This window comes from Plectrocnemia conspersa, unplaced genomic scaffold, assembly GCF_051122295.1.
Source record: "Plectrocnemia conspersa isolate PC_06_02 unplaced genomic scaffold, ASM5112229v1 ptg000004l, whole genome shotgun sequence".
Taxonomy (NCBI): Eukaryota; Metazoa; Arthropoda; class Insecta; order Trichoptera; family Polycentropodidae; genus Plectrocnemia; species Plectrocnemia conspersa.
Window position 1 is genome coordinate 19,928,760 of NW_028277168.1, and position 20,529 is coordinate 19,949,288.

At 29.3% G+C, this 20,529-nt stretch overlaps 2 protein-coding genes across 6 annotated transcripts in view; one reads left to right on the forward strand and one right to left on the reverse strand.

Annotated features, from left to right (window-relative positions):
- The window catches only part of LOC148236204 (CUB and sushi domain-containing protein 1-like), a 92,967-nt gene extending 72,652 nt beyond the window's left edge, over positions 1 to 20,315 (forward strand). For all 5 annotated transcript variants that reach the window (XM_088184405.1, XM_088184407.1, XM_088184408.1 and 2 more), the window contains 3 exons: positions 18,434 to 18,526; positions 18,613 to 18,697; positions 19,326 to 20,315. In XM_088184405.1, the coding sequence (XP_088040531.1) occupies positions 18,434 to 18,526; positions 18,613 to 18,697; positions 19,326 to 19,437 (290 nt within the window). In that variant the 3' untranslated portion in view covers positions 19,438 to 20,315. The remainder of the gene's footprint in view (positions 1 to 18,433; positions 18,527 to 18,612; positions 18,698 to 19,325) is intronic.
- On the reverse strand, positions 2,318 to 3,826 carry LOC148236206 (uncharacterized). Its single transcript, XM_088184411.1, has one exon. The coding sequence runs from the start codon at positions 3,824 to 3,826 to the stop codon at positions 2,450 to 2,452; it is 1,377 nt and encodes a 458-aa protein (XP_088040537.1). The 3' UTR covers positions 2,318 to 2,449.
- Positions 20,316 to 20,529: the final 214 nt, after the last annotated feature.

Here is a 20,529-nt window from a genome sequence, read left to right on the forward strand (position 1 = left end):
TTGATTTTTCATCTTCCAATGATGATAGTAAATAAAGTAACGTCGAAATTAGGCCTGTTGCCTTGAATCGAATACAGGCAATTAAAATAATAGCGAGGAAGAAACTGTACCTCAAACAAATCGCACCACATCAAAAAATTAGAGAATAATAACTAGTAATGACAATGTACCTTATACATAGTAATATTTCCACCAAATGATAAATGTCCTAGGCCCCAAGTTCCTGCAAACTGTATACAACCTATTGATTATTTTCAATTGTTTTACACTGATGAGTTGGTATACTAATTTAAAAAAAAAATTTTTTTTTTTTTTTTTCCATATTTGTTTCTTTAATTTATAATAAATCAACATCCCACATATTATTAAACGTAATGCCCTTTTTCGTGCATCACTTTGTTTATTTGTATATAAAAATATGCTAATTAAGCATTTTTAGCTCAAATATATAAACTCACAAACAAATATGTACCATGTCTATTTTTAAGAAATATATAAAGTAATATGACATTAACTGCAACGTTTCATTTGACCTTCGACGGGACGTATTTTAGTTTTTAAAAATATACATATCATCAGTTTATATAAACATAAATATAACTTGTGGATTTTTAAATTGTTGTAAAACGGTACAATTTTGTATTTCTGCAAGCGATATAAACTTTCTTCGTTCGCAGGTAAAGATATCTAAAATTGAGCGGCAGTCTTTGTTATTTGTGTATATTTATTTATTTATGTTTAAAACATTTTTTGGTCCCATAAATATTTTAAAATGGGTCGTCGCACTATTGTGTTAATTTATTGTTATGGATTGTCAAGCAAATGGTACTTAAGAGAACAAAAAAAATTAAAATGTAATTTAGAGAAATGCAAGCATTTGTTCTGATTTCTTCGTTTTTGGCTTTAAGTCTCAACCGTTTTCTTTCCAATCCCATATTTTGTTACGAAATGATTTTGTAAAAAGTGTCTTATTTAGGTGGCCGCCACTGTATGTATAGAATAAAATAAAATATTTTAATAACCAATTTATATACATAATCGAATTAATTATTATGTAAATCTTAATAATATAACAGTTTTTTATAATTAATTATTATAACATTTATTTCTCTGATTAATCGTCTAGTATTAGTTCAGATACTAGACAATATAACGGATGTAATTCAATCAATCAAGCAGCTGTACAAATCAGATTGTGGGGATATAAAACTACCGCAAATTGGATTTTACGTAATGGGATTAATTCATCATCGATTGGTGATAACTTTCACTAAATAATATTTATTTTACATTACAATTTTATTGTAGAATTTTTTACAAATCTAGGTTGTTAACAAATGGTCCTAAAATGGCAATACGCATATATTATTATAATAATAGTAAATATATAGCAAGTTATGCTTAACATCAATTTACCGCTAAGTAATTGTCATCATTAATATAACGTAGAAATGCAAGATGGCAACACTCGATTATGTATGACGCATTGTCGACGTCCCCTATTTCACATCGTTAACGCAAACGGTGGCAAACCCTCGTTAATTTACGGCAATCTGTTTGATAAGATTAATTACGTGGTGCCGTGAAATAAATTATTAAGGATAAATATAATAATGAGAAAAGATTTGGCACAGACGTGTAATTGAAATAATATTTCAAAAATAATAAATAAATAAAAACTTATTTTAGATATTTGCAATATATTATAGAAAACTAATTTTTTTTCACACATATTAGTTTCTGTATAGACATTGATATTGCAATATTCAATGTATTCCCACTTATTTATTTAAATTGAATAAGGACTCTTGTGATCTAACAGGGCAGAAATAATTCATAATATAGAAGATGAAAAAATCATAATATAATAATTGAAATAATACGAATCGGACCAGCTCCTCGAAACTGCCATTAAATGTAGCAGCGACAAAATAGCGCAAAGCGTTTTAATTAAAAAAAACATTGATTAAAAATGTAAATAATAAAAACTGGAATAATGATTTTTTATTTTTGCTGACTGATTAAATACAATTGGGATAGAAATATAAAAATAAATGGAAAACAAAAATAATGTACATTAAATAATTTAATTAAAAATTAATATAATTATGGAGAATAAAAAATGTATCAATCAGACAGATTTACATAGTAATAAAACATAAATTGGATTAAAACTACTGACATAAAAATACGAAGATCATAATGGAAAAATGACAGAAACAATGGCTATAATTCGAATTACAAATTACAATAAAAGTTTAATATACAAAATATTTTAAGTCCATAACAAAATACATATACAATATACAGGCTTGGCCATAATAATGGGGCACCCCATAAATGTGTTATATCTTATTATATTATAGAATACGATATAGACAATATGAAATATCACACTAAATACAAAATACGCAGAGATGCACTAAAAAGTCTTATTCTAATTTTAATTTTATATATCAAAGTTGCAAGCTATTCTTTTCAAATATTCCAACGTCGCAATAGTTCCATAATCCTTTACTAATACTGTAAGACGTATATTTAATTGAACGTACTTACATTTAGACGCATGCGTCTGTCTAAAGCCTGAATTGAATCGTTGAATTTTGAGTTCGTAATAATCCTGTTCTCGACGAAATTGATCGATTAGTTTGTACACTGATGGATGATTACAACCTACAGTGTTTTGAAAACTCAGGTGCCAGCCTTCCACTGAATTATTGGTCCGAGGAAGATTGTGGATCACTCGTTCTCTTACATTCCACATACTTATAGAAAACATTGGATCTCCTCGTCGACCTCTTTTTGGCCTTCCAATGTAAAAATCTTCCCAGTACTTGGTCAATGGAGTCAGTAGAGGTGGGCAGCTAGCATTTAAATCTTCGAAAGCACCAGGAACGTCACATATGGGGACAAAGCTAAGCGCTAGCAACATTTTGGCATGAATTCGGAGATTTTCATCATTTTGATAAGCTTCTGTTAAATTTAAGCTCTGAATTTTTCTCCATAGATGTTGACCGAGATGAAAGAAACAGCCTTGATATTGTACTCCAGGGAAAATTGTTAAGCATGCACTCTGACTGGCTTTTTCAAAGTCTGACATAATACTTGCTGGGTTTAATGATGGTTTTATTTCTTTAAGTTTACGAAACATTCGTAAATAGCTTGTTTTGGATTTATCCGGAAGTAAAACATATACTAAAGGGATCGCTGAAGAATCTATGAGCGCGTGTATTGTAAAAAGCTGATAAAAAAGAGTCGGTGCCACTTTAAAGGTCCCGTCGACAAACCAATGCTTTATTTTTTCTAAAAGATCTAAATTTGACAGAGAAGCAAACATCAAAATTCTCTTTGTGTCTGTGTTACCAGAATCCCAAAGCAGAAAATCTTCATTCCTTATAGTTTGTTTCATAGAATCTGGAATCGCGATATCGGCGAGTGAATTTACAGGACCAAATGAAATATGCTGCCTCCGTTGTCTCTGGATCATTCGTTTAATAGATGTTTCAGCCGGTAGTTTGCTTGCTAAATCCAAAGAAATTCCAGCTGTAGCGTTCTGGATGATCTGACGAGGTTTCTCGACGGTTGTCAATGCTCGTCGACGAATTTCAGCTTTGAGCTTGGTGACTTCATTTTTATTTGGATTTGGTGCATGATTATGTTCATGAATATCGACAACGTTAAGTTGATTTACTTTCACACGCCCTGGACAATTTTTCTGCAAACATCTCCATGATACACTACTATCAGCCAAAATCCTTTCTTTGCGAAACCTATATCCTTTACGCAAAAGATGGTCTTTACGTTTCTGTGACACTGTCCATTCCATAGCTATAAAAAAATATATATTAATATATATGTATATACTACTAATATGTTTTAATAAATGATACATGTTTTTTTTTAATTTAATTACTATAAATAATATGATTTACATGCTTATATATATACATACAAGGTGTGATCAAAAAATACGGTGAATGAATTTATATAGCAGCAACTTCTGACGCTACATGCATTTGAAGTAATAAGTCAGATAGCCTGATCCGTTGAGATAGTCAGTGTCAAGTTTGAACAAGTTGTGATTTGTTAGCCGGCTTCTAGAGTCGGAAGAGTGTCTGTCGCGCATTATGGATTTAGGACATCGCGTTAACATTAAGTTTTATTTTATGTTGCAAAAAGGTGCTAAAGAAGCTCATGATATGGTGACAATGTAGTGACTCTGAAGACTGTTTACAAGTGGTATGAGCGATTTATGTATATATGAAACACATTTAAAAAATATTAAATACGCAATATTCTTGCTTATTATATTAGTATATTGAGACTCGTATAAAAGGCTTTCATCAAAAATTGATGGAAGAAAAAATTTCCATGATAAAACTCAATATTCTCAGGCACATAACGAGAGTCAAATTCCAACGAAAAATTCGACACGTATGTTTACCAAATAATTTAATATAAATTGCCTTTTCATTCGACTTATTATATAGAAAACTTTATCCAAAAAGGTTCTGAGTGCTGTAAATCTGTCGGAAACTTTCTTGGAATAAAACGATACAAAATCGGAGTCCTATATTATATTTTATCAGAATACAATGCACGGATTTTGTCGAAAGTGTCGTTTTTTCTTCCTTTGAGATGCAGTATAATGAGATGAAAGAGACAAAGAGTCACATACCCTTACTTTTTAACTTCAAAAACTCATTGTGTCAAAGTAACATTCCGGTTAAAATTTAATTATAATATCCAAACATACGCCACGTCGCGACAGCTGCTCGCTTCTTCTACTACAGTTAACTTAACCGATTCAATTAGTACGTCAAAACAGACTTACGGAGTTAAACATTTAAAATTGTTACTGTCGTTTCCGCGTTCTTTAGGTTATTTTTTAACGGCTAGTCAGATTTTTTGTTGTGTGGTAGACTACGTAAAAATCGCTGTTCCAATATTAGCTCAAATGACGAAAATATACGACGCTCGTTGTGAACTGAGAGACTTTTTAAATAGGTGTTTTCTATTAGTGACTGCCAACCATTGGCATTATATTGATTTTTCAAAGTTTAACGGATAGTATATAAAAAAATTATAGTAGTTATATATAACACATATTTTTTGTGTTTAATATTGCACTGATAAATTTGTAACATTTTATGTAAAAATTAAAAATTAAAATTCCAGGCAAAAATAAAATTATTGGAAATGTTTATTTTAATATGAGTTTATTAAGACTTAATTTGCCTGCTCGCATAATTAGCACGCTTCTATTTTAGTATTGCTCATTATTGACCCCCCGAAAGTTTCCGCCCCTCAGGACGTTTGGTCTTTTCGCAAAATTCATATCCTAACGCTGTTCTCAATTAATCATCCGACTGATGCCCCGGAGCAAGATGCTTAATAATACATAATATAGTAGCGAAAACGGGTCCGCAAACTCAGCTTCCCAAAACTAGAAATGGTTTTGATTATTTGATAATGGAGCATGCGAGCCGTTAGGGGTGCCGTTAACGTGCCGTTAAATAACAATAATACTCGAAACGTTAATCTTAGTGCAAACGCTAAAACGGGTCGTTAACGAAAATACAGATAATCTTGTGCGTATTGTATTAAAAATATTTTTTTAAGCCGCAGCGTAAAAAAATGTGGTCACAGATTTTCTTGATAAGAAAAAAATATTTATAGCGTCTGATTCATAAACTATTTATTCAAAGTGATATAATTTTTTTTAAGTTAAATATTTTTATCGAATGTTTATTAATTATTTTTTGTGCAGTATATTTGTTATTAGTGAAAACGATTAAAATAAGTATTTGATATAATATACATGTTAGTAGTACCTTATTAGCTATTGCCACTGTAGAGTCCTCGTTGCAACTAAAACATTATTTGCGTAAAGTTTATACAGAAAATAAAATTTATCCTTAAACATTTCCTAAATAAGACCACCATAGTTTTCATTGCGATGATTTGATGACCACAGTGTATTTTTAAAACGAATTATTTGTTTATTTAATTAAAACAGTATGAATAATAGTATTTTACGTATAGTTATATCCACGAATAGGAACGTCTATTTATAATTTAACGGAAGAAATTCGCAAAATTTTCGTCATCGCGTTTAATATTAAATTAAGCCAACATTACGGATTGAATTTATATAAATTGAAGGCGAACTTGATTAAACTTCAAATCTAAGCGAAGTTCGTCATGCGGGCGTGCTGAAGACTTTCTATTGTGTCGACTCGGAAAACAATCAGTAAGAAGCCCTTTAAGGGCAAACGTTAAAATTTGCCTCAATAATATAATAATAAAGTCGGTATTATCATTTTGTCGTCTTTGTCGCACATGAGCGGCTTTATGTGAGATAGCGATGAAATTTCACGTGAAAACTTGTGCGTAACTTTCTCTATTTACAATAGATATAGAGCGGGGTAAAACTAGTTTTGCTGGTAATTTTCTCAGTGCGGTTGCGATAATAACTATGACGTGAAAGCCTCAGAAAGTCATGCTATATAATATTTGGATTTAAAAATAAGATGTATAATAAATGTGCGTTGATTAAAAATTTACGTTAAAAACTTACTTAAATTAATGCAAAATAAATACACTTAGCAACATAAATCGTAGCAGTATTGTATTTAAATATTTTCATTATGACACAAATGAAAATGAAAATTTGGTATATATAATTTTACATGACACTTTCCAAGTTAAATCAAATCGCTTGTTTAAATATTTTAGTGTATTTTGTAGTTCAATATATTTTATTTTTTCAATTAATATTTTTGTTGATACAAGTGTAGAAATAATATATTTTAATTCTAAAATACAGGCACTTTTGGACTCTGAACCAAAGTATTGAATATATAGTTGACTTTTTTAATATTAGATACTCAGGTTTTTCAGGTATTAGTCATCGATTAATACCACTAGTCTGTCGTACTGGTATAAAAAAGTATTGAAAATGTGATTTTCATACAATAATATAGAATATATCTCGAAGGCGTAGCTTTTTGTCTAAAAACATACCTAATTAGAAAATTTATGCTTCACCCTTATTCGCTATTTGTTAATGTTCTCATATCACGATCATATAAAACGGCTTTTCGCGAACACATCAGTGACTTTAATTAGAACGTTACTTCGAACACCATGATTCAATTTCATTACTTTAACTTTCGATTTCGTTCAGCATTCTAATTTGGATTCTAAACCAGCGTAATAAAAATATATTTGCCTTTTTTCTACTATTATATAATAGAATAGTATTTGATATTCTTAATGAAATTATTATGTAAAAAATTGATTCAAAATATTTTTTGCGTGACAAAGAAATTTTTCATGATTTTAATAACTATAACGAACGTTCCATGTAGTGGTTTAGTAAATCTACTTATTTATAGTCCGTTTTTTATATCAGTTAAAAAATATGAATTGGCTTTATTAATAAGCAAAGTATTTTAAAAACTATCGTGTGCGTGTTTTCAACAGTAGGAACAATCAAAACAATGTTAAGAACCAATTTGAAACATTTTTTTATTATTTAAAATCAATGCGTTATATTAGAATTTTAATTAATTTATGTATATATAATGAGATTTATTTTAATTTTACAAAATATTTTTTTATACTGACACGAACACAAGAAATCTATCGATTTATTACTAAAATTAATTTTGTGTGTATTCTAAGTCTATCTGGTCCAAATCTATTATTAGTTATTTTTACAGACAAAATATAAATACGTTTACGTGTACTTTCTCTCAGATAGATATGCGAGTAAATTGGTAGATTTATTTTTATTTGCCATTTTTTTATATGCTACTAGTGGGTCCTTCCCAAAATTTCTCTCCTGGGATTTTTTTAATTTCGATAAAATATAAAAATGTCTAAGATGGATTTTCCACCAGTATCCATAAATAAAGAAAAATGTCTAAGGTGACTTTTCTTAGAGTTCTTTGATATTTTTAAAATCTCAATTTTCCGGGAATTCTCGGGATTCTACGAATTTTCAATCGATTGAAAAAATCCTCAAGAAGAGCACCCACTAGTGCTGATGCAAACAACGTAATAATAGCATTACATATCAAATTAGCTGTTAGACAAATTTAAAGTGCCTAATAATATGTTTATTAGACAGAAATAAAAATTTGCCTTAAATTATTTGGATTGTTCAAAGAAACGAGTAGAATCGTAAAGATGTAAAATAGAAAGCTTCGATTTCATTCGGAGCTTAACTTTTAAATTTTACTCAAAACTTTCACTTCGCTTCCGACTTGGAATATACGAGAGTTCAGTCCGATTTTAAATTGAACACCAAATCGATTCAGATGTATTTTTGAAGCTCTAGAAAAGCAGCTGCTTCCCCTTCATCCGATCTGAATCTCCAAGAGTTGATTTTGCTCTGATATTATTTATATAAATTCTGACATTGAACATTAGTTTGTTATTGATATGATAAGTATTTTGCGGGGGTACAAAATTTAAAGTATTCTCTAGGTCACTAGGTCATATATTTGGTATTAGATTGATACTTTTTAAATCAAAATTTCTATTGGTAATGAAAATAGAAGCATTTAATTTAAAATATACTCTAAGTAGATAATATATTTTAATTCATTAGTTGCATAAGTAACATTATTCACTCGGAAACTTTTTACACGTTTTAATCGACCCCTACCTATTTAATGGAAAAATCTGGTCAACTGCCAATCCGGAACCGTACCGATAGTATCTCGGGCAAACTTCCGCAAAGTACCCGGTATACATCCCTCGGTTAATACCTATGTACGTACCGAGGGATGTTTGCTCGTTTTTGCCTTTATTGCTTATCAACGGAACGTTGAATGCGAACGGACCGTAAACTGCTGCGTTCTAAACGAAAGGAAATTGATTCTCAAAGTTTGTTTTAACGGCATCTCTCTCTTTCTCCCTCGGGCTAATTTAGACTGTTTTCCGATTTGAGAGATTACTCACAATCTTGCCGGACAGATGTTGCCGGAAAATAATTTCATCCGACATAAAATTCCTTATCGAACACTCCAAAGACAAATTATTAAATTGATTTTGCAATACACAATGGAAACTTTGCGGCGAATACCCTCAATATCGGCTTCACAATTTGGAATTAAACCCTTAGAACGAAAATAGGTCGCGATGAATATTATACCTAGATACAGAATAGGTTTTGTGTTTATATTTATACCACACTTTTAAATCGCTTGACGACTAACACGCATACGATGTCTACTATTACATTGTATCTATGATCATGTACTTATGAGGTTAGCCCATCTATTCGGTCGTAATTTTAAATTTATTTAAAAAAAAGTTTATGACGTAATAAAACATAGAAAAATGTTGATATCTCGAGAAACATTATTGTTATAAAAATACATCAACAATCCACGACAATTTTAGATTGAGGATGAATTTTAATGAAAATAAATTAAGAAAGTCATTCGTGAAAGATAATGTTTCATACGCATTTTCCTAATGTTTCATTTGGATGATATTATTAAAAAAATCAGATTAATAAAGGACAATATATGTATTATGTTTAACATGTTTTTTCTCTTTAGATATTACAAGTTGAATTTCTCTATGGGACACCCGCTAAATTAAGTTTAACGTATAACATAATATATAACTTTTGCACATACATATTATAATATATACTACATACGCGTAGGTACATTTATTCATGTATACATTAGGATTAATTAATTGACGGTGCGTGTTTGTGTTTTCCAACGAGAGAATTAATATTCATTGCGCAGAATTGCGACAGTAATTTTCGTATAAATTTTCCAATGATTCCGAAGCACAAAATGAATTCCGAACGCCTCGAAATTAAATTCCGAATATCGGAAACGACACATTCGCACGATACAAATCGATAGCTCTAGTACTTTTTCTTCTTTTATGACACGTTAGAAAAAAAGTCTCCCTTAATTATATTTTATAAATATATATATATATATATATATATATATATATATATATATTAGTTATTCGGTTATTGTGTTATCTGTTTCGATCCTCTTGTGTCGTCACATAATACCGGCTCGTTCGATCAGTTAACCCATCATCTGTTCCGATTAACTTCCTCGACCTAATCTAGTTACCAGTTTACAAGAGAGCCATCCGTAGTTTCAGATCTAATTAACCTGCGACCCCTGACGGAGGTACGCTACTGGGATCGTCATAATTTCACGATAGAGCACGTGACCTGCTTTGTTTGGTCCCACCCTATGTCAACATTCATTCTGCTCAAAGCTCCTTGGGCTTGATATGTATTTAAACTTTGCATTAACAGACTGAAATTGTTGTTGTGTACACTCTACCCTGTTGATCTTTTGACTGGTGTAATTCGAAAAGTACCCTTATAAATAACATTCGAGCCGAGTTTCAAGTCAACAGCTTGATTTATTACGACTGTGTCACTTCTTTAACCGACGCTTGTTGAACGTGTTGAAATGAAAACCACAGTAAATATTCACTAAAAAGATAACATAATATTTTAGTCATTGTTTTTTATACATGCTTGAAATTACTTAAGATCTTTTGTATTATAGTAGTAAGGTCTACTAAGGTCACTGATAACATTCTCGCTATGCAATAAACTATATTTCTTCAGTGTTATTTTCTTCTATTTCATAAATTACTAGTCATTTGATGAGTAAATCAATCATAGGAGAACGACCTCTGCTTCTTTTCTTGGCATAATGCCTAGAGCTATACATTTTTACACGTGTTTCGAATAGTATAAATATTCTGTATATATGATCTGATATAAAAGCACTATTGTTTAATAATGTAGTAAGAATATAATTTTACATTAAATTTTATAGTATCCAGTTTGGCAAGGTAATGCATATAATATTAATAAAATTCTAAATATAGCATCGTCACGATCAAATGTATAAAATTGTTACTGCCTTTACGACGTAGGCGTTTTACGGTGCTTCGCAATTTAATAATTTAACATTCGGCCTAAATTAAGACGTAGTGTCGTAAAAAATAAAAATAAGAAAGGCGTCATTAATTATAAAGTCTGAGAAATGAATTATGGTACTTATTGTTTGGATTTGTTTCAAGGGTCCGTTCTTTATTATTAAAGAATCCTTAATCCCACGCTGTCGTACGAAATACACAAAACGCCCTATGTAATATTTACGTGGATATATTGATTTTTCTACGTTACATGCTTGTTTTTTTTAGTTGATACAATAACATATTTTTATTGTATATGTATATAAACATATTTCAAATAGGATAAAATGAGCAAATATTGTACTATTAACTAAGTGGAAAATATTCAATCTAGAAATTCGATTAGGCTTTTGAATTATAAATTTATAAAACACGAAGTACTTGGGAGTTGAAAGGCAGTAAAGTTTAATAAAGGACCTAAGGTATTTGAATATATAATTATTTTTACTTCAAAGTGATGCTTAAAAAGTTTAATTTGTTGTACGTTGTTAACTATATTATGTCTACTAAATATCATTATTATTCATTGTGATATAAATACAATCCATTTTTTTTATTGAATATTTTGTGTATGAAAATTTTTCTTTTTAAAGACATATTTTTGTAGAATATAAAAAAATGTTCAATACACAATAATGTGTCAGCCGTTGAATGCTGACAATGCCGAAGATTGATACAATGGCATATTTGCTTATGCAATACGTGCAAATAATATAAGTCTCTTTTTTGCTTCGTCGTTTTACTACATTTTTAACAAAAAAATGTGCGACTGTCACCGTTATCGATTTTTTTTATGTACATATAAAGTAAAATCTTTTAATTATAATCTATCTTTCATTAAGTAAATTTAATTTATTAGAAAATCAATAAAAATGAAAATGTAATAAATACTAATGTAATCAAATGACAATTTTCTAAGAAAAATATTAACAAGATAAGAAGGTGTATGTATATGTAAAATACAGCTTTTGCAAAAAAACTATTTTATAAAATCATTGATAACAAAGATAACATATTTATTACCAATAATAACAACTGTAAATATGACTGTAAGAAACGATTTAAAACAACCAATAATTATAAATCAGGTTATTGAAAAACGTTTCTTCAACAAAATATTGCATAAAAAAGCATATTGTTGAAACAATTTAATTGCAACTTTATATTTATTATATTTAAAAAAACCATAACTATAAGTAAATTCAAACATATCGATAATATAAGTAAAACAGACTTATAGAGGAAGAAATTTAACGGCTTATCGATGGTCGTAAGCAGAGATTTTTTATCATGTAGAGTACGCTCGGGATAAAGATGCCGGTTTGTTATTATGTGCGTGTACATGTATATGAGAGGGAGAACCGATGTGGCGTGTACTTCGTTGTCTCGCTTTCTCTTCTAAGGACAGTCGCTGATTCGTCAACGCTGGTATTCGTCATAAAAGTGCAGTGTGGCACAGAAGTTCGATCTTCTCTATTGATTTATTTTAAATAATTTTGTGTTGATATTGGTTTAATACAGATATGCCCACTGTCCCATTGGTAGGTCACTAAACTCGTGCCACTGTTTTTTTTATTTATAAATGAAATTTCTTGGGCATATCTGGGTTAATTGATATCAAGGCTTCAAATATACACTGTAAGTTATTCGTTCTCTTACCCGTGGATTAAAATATTTTAATTATTTTTCCATTAATCCGTACATTGTTGGTTTTTTTACACTATTCTCTGTAAGGCGAGAAAAAGTTATTATTCTAATCGTTGCGCCAATAATAATTTTTTAATTTATTAAATGGATTCTAATGATTTAATAGAGTCATCGAGCCATTAAACAATCTGGGAATAATTTCTTTCCCCATTTTAAATCTTTTTGCTTTTGAAGAATAGCTAAAGACTTCATTCTTTTTTTGACTAGTGAAAGATTTTGAATTTTGCAAATAATTAATTAATGACATCAATGTTTGGTTTCTTCGATTATATTATATATTTTTAATTGTTCGTTGAAATTTACAACTTAGCTCAGATGTATTTATGTTAAATAAACATATATTTTCTTTTAAAATAAAAAAATTAAATATTCTGAGCGAAATTGTTTTGAGCCACACAGTTCACGCACACAATAACAAACCGGAATCCTTATCCCGAGCGTACTCTAACCCGGTGGAACGGCGTTCCGGCATCTTTTTTACGGTATTTTTAATTTATAAAAATCGATTGACAATCTACGTAACATTTTATTTTTAAGTGTAAAAGTTTAAAAATGAAAGAAAATTTCAGATACTTCTCAATCACCGTTCCCATTAAAAAAAGACTACAACAATAACTGAAACATTTTTATATTATATAAATGAATATTTAAATATTGATTTTCATTATGGCCAAAACTTGGCGTCTTTTTTTCTCTCTACTGACAACCGCATGTGTCGCGGGATTGTGCCCCATAATTGTATAAATAAGCAAATAAACAATTTTAATTCTCAATAAAACACTGTTGCAGTGGCTCAATCTGTGTTTAATTGTTTTAATTGTCGCCAAACTGGTGACCCCGACGTGATTTGTGCGGTCCCGCAAATCCTTTTACGCCATTATGCATTTGTCTCCATTGTTAAAGAATGATCGTTTTTGATCACAGTCATTAACGGGAATTTAGGGTTTGAGACTATGTAAAGTATGGACGCAAAATATGGAAAAATAAGATGCTACAATTTAATAATATTACGATTTTAAATGAGGGATAAACAAATGAAGAACATCAAAACCGAATTTTGACCAATAGGAGAGCGCAAAAAACAATTATCACTTCTCAGAAGTCAAAAATCCACGTCAAAAGCAATAAAATCGTGCTGTCACCGTCGCAGTGGGAACGCTCGGCAACGAGCGTTCCCACTGCGACGGCGCCAGCACGATTTTATTGCTTTTGACGTGAATTTTTTACTTCTGAGAAGTGATAATTGTTTTTGCGCCCTTCTATTGACCAAAATTCGGTTTGAATACACTTTGACCAATACTTTGAAATAAGTAAATTGTTTATTTTTTATGCGCTTCGTGGCATAGGAAAAGCTGCTTTAATTGATATTTGAATATAATTTTCTTAAGTAAAATGCTTGAGAAGTGAGTTCCGGCACCTTTTTTGTTTAAAAAAAAGCCCTGATCCTAAGTGTAAATTCGCAAACTCCCATAACTCACAATTTTATAAGAAGTCCAAAAATTAAGTAACAGTAAGATTTTCATTTAAATCAATAAAATTTTGCTTTTGTACGAAAATGTTTATTCGTATCTTAAATGAAAAAAAATAATTGCCAAATTAAAAAAATACGTTATCGATTAAAATTATATCTTATTTGTATTAGCATATTGTTCCCAGTTTCTGAAAATATTCGGAAAACTAAGAAAAACATTGTTAAAATGCATATTCTTGTCTCAAATCACATTTGCATATTATTTTATACGTAGTATTTCAATATTAGAGAAATTTTAATGCCTTATGTGTACGATATAATAATCTCGATATTAATCCGAGAGATTAGGAAAATCTTGGATAACATAATCTTTGATGATTGATCGGATTATAGTACTATAATATTGATTAATTTCCATTTTCATAAATATGACAAAATATAAATTGAAAAACAGTAGGCTCCATATGGAATTCGATCGGGTATTTTTTACCTAATTTAACACTATTCTATTGTACCAATTAGTCAGAAAAATAAAGACTCGTGACTTGTGTGTGTTCAATTTACTGTTAATATTCTATGCAACCGATATATTCTACATTACATATAAATATATTTATATAATTTTTCAAGCACTAGTTATCAGAACATACAAATAAACATAAAAATGAATTATAATAATATAAATATATTTATTTGTCATAACCTAAAATCATTTAGCAATAATAAATATATTTTTATAATAAATATACTTTTTATTTCGTATGAAAAAATAATATAATACGAAAAACAATATCATTCATAATTCCTATTCAATATTTAAATCATATCTTGAAATATTCTTCTGCTAGTTATCTACAATGTTCAGAGTTCTGAAAATATACTAAAAAGCTTTTTATAACTTATAAAGAAATAGTTAAAACGCATATTGTCCTTAAATCATTTTGACATGTTTTTGATTATTATTATTATTAGAGAATATTTAATACCTTATATGGACGAATAAAGATGATTTTAATTAATCATTCGAGAGATTAGGAAAATCTAATCTGTCATCAGAGATAAGATTGTATAATATTCACTAATTCTGATTTCATATGTAATCATATGTGATTCGAACCCAGGTCTTTCAGGTAATAGTCACAGACTTATGCCACTGATACTGGTGTATTTCAACGAGATTGTTAATTTAAATACAATATACCTCTGTATCATTGACTTTAAATATTATTTTTTGGGGTACACTCTACGCAAAATCCTATTTTTGTTTTTCGATATGTTACTACCAAAGTTACAATGAAGTGATATTTATTTCATATCAGTATGCCATAAATATCACATCGCGGAAACTTTAGCAAACAATTTCACGTTTCACAAAAAATATAGTAATCTATCTATAATATACGATATTGAAAATGAAAAAAATAATGTTTATTATAAATACAGGAATTTATTATATTAGATCAAACAAGATTATTTCGATGTAAAAATAAATAGTGTAATAGTTACATAAATATTAAGGTGCTTTTGTAGAAGTTTCTGATTGGCACTCTGACAAATCGACGCACTTTCCTTCTTTATTTCTGAAAAATTCTTTTTGGCAAACACATCCATTGAAACATTCCTTGGTGCAAACTCCCTTCGAACCGTGAGGATTTTCACAAGTGTCATGGCACGTCATGGCACAGGACTGGTACTCTTCATTTTCACCACATTTTTCTTCTGAAATTAATACATCGTACAACTTAAATACACGCCCATAATATCATTTGATTAAAAACGACTAACTTGGAGTAGTAGATACTTCTTCAATCGCTACAAAAGCGAACACCATAACTAAAATCAGACAACACTTCATTATATCACAAACTGTATTCACAGCTTCACAGCAACTAGTAAAGTGAACATTTTCGCTAACGTGCTATATATTTATTTCTAAATTAAACGCAATTTTCTGCATAATTTTGTAAAGCGGCAAGGTCTCATTAAATCCCCACAAAGGGTATCTACGTGTAAATTTGCGGAAATTGTTTTTTATCAATTATCATTGTGTCGTGTAAAATGTATATACAAATGAACGGAATTTCCTATTATTGATATATTTATAATACTTTTAATACCGCGAGCCAAAAATATCACAGATTGATTCATCGATAACAAAAATGATTATATTCGACACTGGATATAAATCATATCAATAACAATAATAATTACGATGAAATAAATAACTATACTTATATGAAATTGCTGTTTTTATAAAGAAGAAAAAATATATGTATGTATGTATAAACCAATCGAAGATCGAATTGTTTGTTTTTGTGGTTTTCGTTTCTTTCATTTCAAGCGAAATCGGTTTGAGACTTTTTGGCTTAACAAATATTTGCACTTTGCAAGATATTGAAATTCTTTGTTGACTAACGAGTTTAAGTACTTCTTTTCAATGTTCAGTGCTTGACTTTCCCGAACCAATTTTCATAATCGATTGAGCAGAACATTTTATTTTTATTGAGTTTATACATTGTAAGTATTTTTTATATTCATGAAAATAATTTCTTAAAAATATAATATTTTTATATTTAATTTGTATTGTAGGATAATGTGTAACTGCTACCGATAGCAAGTCACTTATTATCTGAAAAGGCGTTGGGGAATGCAGATGTAATGAGCACGCACAATTCAAAAGTTTTAATTTACATACCAGATTTATAAAGTACAAAACAATTTATTAGTTCAATCTGATAAGTTGTTACTTCATATTTTTATCATCAATAAAGTAGATTGTAATAACTTAGAAATATATAATATATGAATCTTTTTAAGCTGTTTATTCCAAATACATATTAAAAGATACATTGTTTAAATCAGAAATATAATAATTTAAAACAGCGATATATTTATAGGTGTTTAGGAAAAAAGTGTATTCGCCTCATATATGCGGATAGGTTTCACACCTTGCTTTGTATTTGGGATAAATAATATAATATATTAACTATATAGACAGATACATAAATAAATAGCAACGAAACCATGGAGAATTCAACAAACAGTAACATACAAACTTACATTTACTGTGATTCATTGGTCAATGGGGATAGAGGAGGGCATCTGTGACTACGGTCGTTAAGAGACGCTTTACTAGCATTAATTGTCTGGAAAGCTTAGGTACAGTAGCGCAGGTCCTCTCTGATGGGTGCATGCTCTCTGAGGGCTAGTCTTCGTGGTATAGCTATAGAAGCTTATCTAAAAAATTGCACCTTTATGAGGTGGGCATAAATGAGCAAAAGCAGGTCCTCGGCATTGGGCCTTATGTGGTATTAAGTCTTCTTTGTGAGACATGCTTTTTAATGGTGCTCTGGTGTTGGACTTCTGGAAGGCCAACCGGCAGATGGTGGTGGTCCGTTTTATAGGGCGATTTATTATAGCGGTTTTTGGAATTATCATGAATGAGTCTTCCCTTATCTCGTCGCACCATTGATTTTTTTACTTCTGTATCAAATATTGGTCATCACAGATTTATATGTAGATTTTTACGAATTTAATTTTTGGGTTAGGATTGATTTATTTTTAATTTACAAAATAACTTTCAACGCTTTTGCCTTGATAAAAAAGCACACGAATATAATTTATATCGATTATGATATGTACATAGGACATATTGAATAGAATGTATATAGCTCAATATAAATATAAATTACTACAAAGAAATAAATCATTATATAATATTTAAAAATACTGAACCACTAGCTGTTGCTCGCACCTAAATTTAGGCCTTACACTCTCAAAGGTTCACACGTCGCACTCATAATCTTGCGCTTGCTTATTAGTAACATAAGCGTTACGCGTTTTAAGAAATCAGATGAGAATTATGATAAGATAGGAAACAGATAATAATAAATATCGGTATCGTGTTTTGTACATTATAGAATATTACTATTATAATTTTAAAACAGTGTATAGATACTGAAATATTTTTTTGTAATAAAGGATTATAGGTGTGTGTCTAGATATAACATACAAACGTCAATAATTGATTTCGTTAAAATGTATGCAAATACAATGAGCATTTTAACCTTCACTAACCATTGTGTCGCATATGATTCGTAAAGGACATAGTAAATATTAGAATACTAATGTACCCATCATAGGGGTACTATTTTTCTCTAGTTATTATCGTATGATTGTATTTTAATCTTTTACTTATTATATCTGTCGAAAAAGTAATTCAATACAGTAAGAATAATGTCTATAATATTTATTTTTTTACAGAAAAAGACATCAAAATTCGGGACAGCAACGGAACGTTCATAGCGAACCATACCAGGAACGCTGAAGTAGAATTTTCATCCAACATGCTCGTTGGTACGTAATAAATTCATTAAGAAAAAATAATACTGTATACAAGCTTATAAGAAGTAATAATAAACTTGTTTTTTTTTTTATTTCAGACGTGATCATTCCTTCTCTTTTAATAGCAGCCTTATTTATTGGCAATGCAGTCATAGTGTTTATTATATTCCAATACAGAAAAAGGTATTTAAAGATGTTACATAATAATTTGAATAATAAAAGCTTACATGTATGTAGTATTTAAATATTATTCATACAAAATATGCCTCAGGTTCAATTCCCAATGGGGTTGAAGCTGCGTCACTCAAATTTTATTTTTGTTGATTATGATATAATAATAATTTTATGTTATTTTTTAATCACAGAGATCACTAGAAATGAATATATGTATATACATATATAGATATATACATACTATTTATTTTTATTTACTAGTAGCAATTTAATTATTTCTATGGTGTTCGTTGATTGTCTCGAGTTTTCTTTGTCATCGTAGAGTTTCATTTCGGTGCGTCTGTTCTCTCCGCTAATGTTTAATTAGTGTTTTTTCAGTTGTATCTATGTGTTTAATTACACGCTCTGTACATTTAGTTTTCATATAAATTGTTAGCTCAATAAAATTAAAAAAACGTTCACAAAAAGGTTATACAAAAAACCCTTGAAGTAAATAAATCTTCTTTCATATAAAGTAAATAAAAAATATAACAGATCAACACAGGCTGTCAAGTAGTGGGAACATACACTAGCCTTATATTAAGAATACTCTATTGATTTTTTGATTATATAATATGGGTGAACTTTTTGATTTCAGAAAAGAACAAGACGTAGATGGTGAAGAGTTTGTAACGTTGACGCAAGACGTCACCATTAAAAACGGCAATGCGACCAAAGATCATGAAGTTAACACAACGAACGCAGTTTAATCACATATATATTGAAACAATGTAACATATTTATTTTTACAAGGGATGATGGTACTAATGTGTTAATTCAATGCAACACGGATGTATATTTTTGTTTTTTTACTCAGATTTGTATGGTGGCATGAACGTTTTTTTTGGTATGGAACGGACGAATGAACAGTCGCAAGATGACCAATGTAAGACTGTTTTACCAAATATGTTACAAGAATATACAAACAATGCCTAAATACTAAGCTTATATTAAATTATTGTCAACGATAGATTTTCTGATTCAATTTACAATATTGATGGAAGATTCAATGTCTACCAAAGATATATCGTTTTATTAATTATAATTTATTATTAAATTATGAATTTATTTTATCCAATTGATTGTATGGAAAGTTTATTGATAAATATAATGTAAATATGTATTATGAAGAGGTCGTGTTTTGTTTGAACACATCGTTTCTTCTACACAAATAGACTTTGACTGAATAATATAAGAACTGCAAACATGTTGTTTTAATGAGGTATTAATGTTCTTTTAGCCCATATATTATTGTACAATTATAAAGCTACCTATATTAATAATTATGCTTTTCTGTACGTCAACATAGTGAGTTGAACAAATGGCTTTTGTTATAGATATCGAGTAATCATTGTAGACAATATATATAAACATTAGTGTTTCAAACAATTCACATTATACTATATAATTATATTATTATGCGTTGATTTTATTTAATGAAAACAATGGTAATTTTTATTAAAATTATATAATATAAAAACATATTATCCTGCCTGACATAAGTCAATTGTAATATTTGATCATTGATAAATGTAAAGTATTCAATATTCATAAAAATCGTAATAATAAAATAAATTCTTAAATTTTGCATTGTGTGTTTCATTTCCACGAATAATTTGTTAAGAGCAATGTGTGCCTTGTATAGTCACTTAATATGTAATATCGTCTCTATGTCAGGTTGCTATACAAAATGCAACCAACTTAATATGGATAGGGAATGTTAAAAAGAGATGTTAGATGAGGAAATACAATTTCCTATGAAACAATTTGGTTGGTTAGAATATTTAATTATTATGATGATA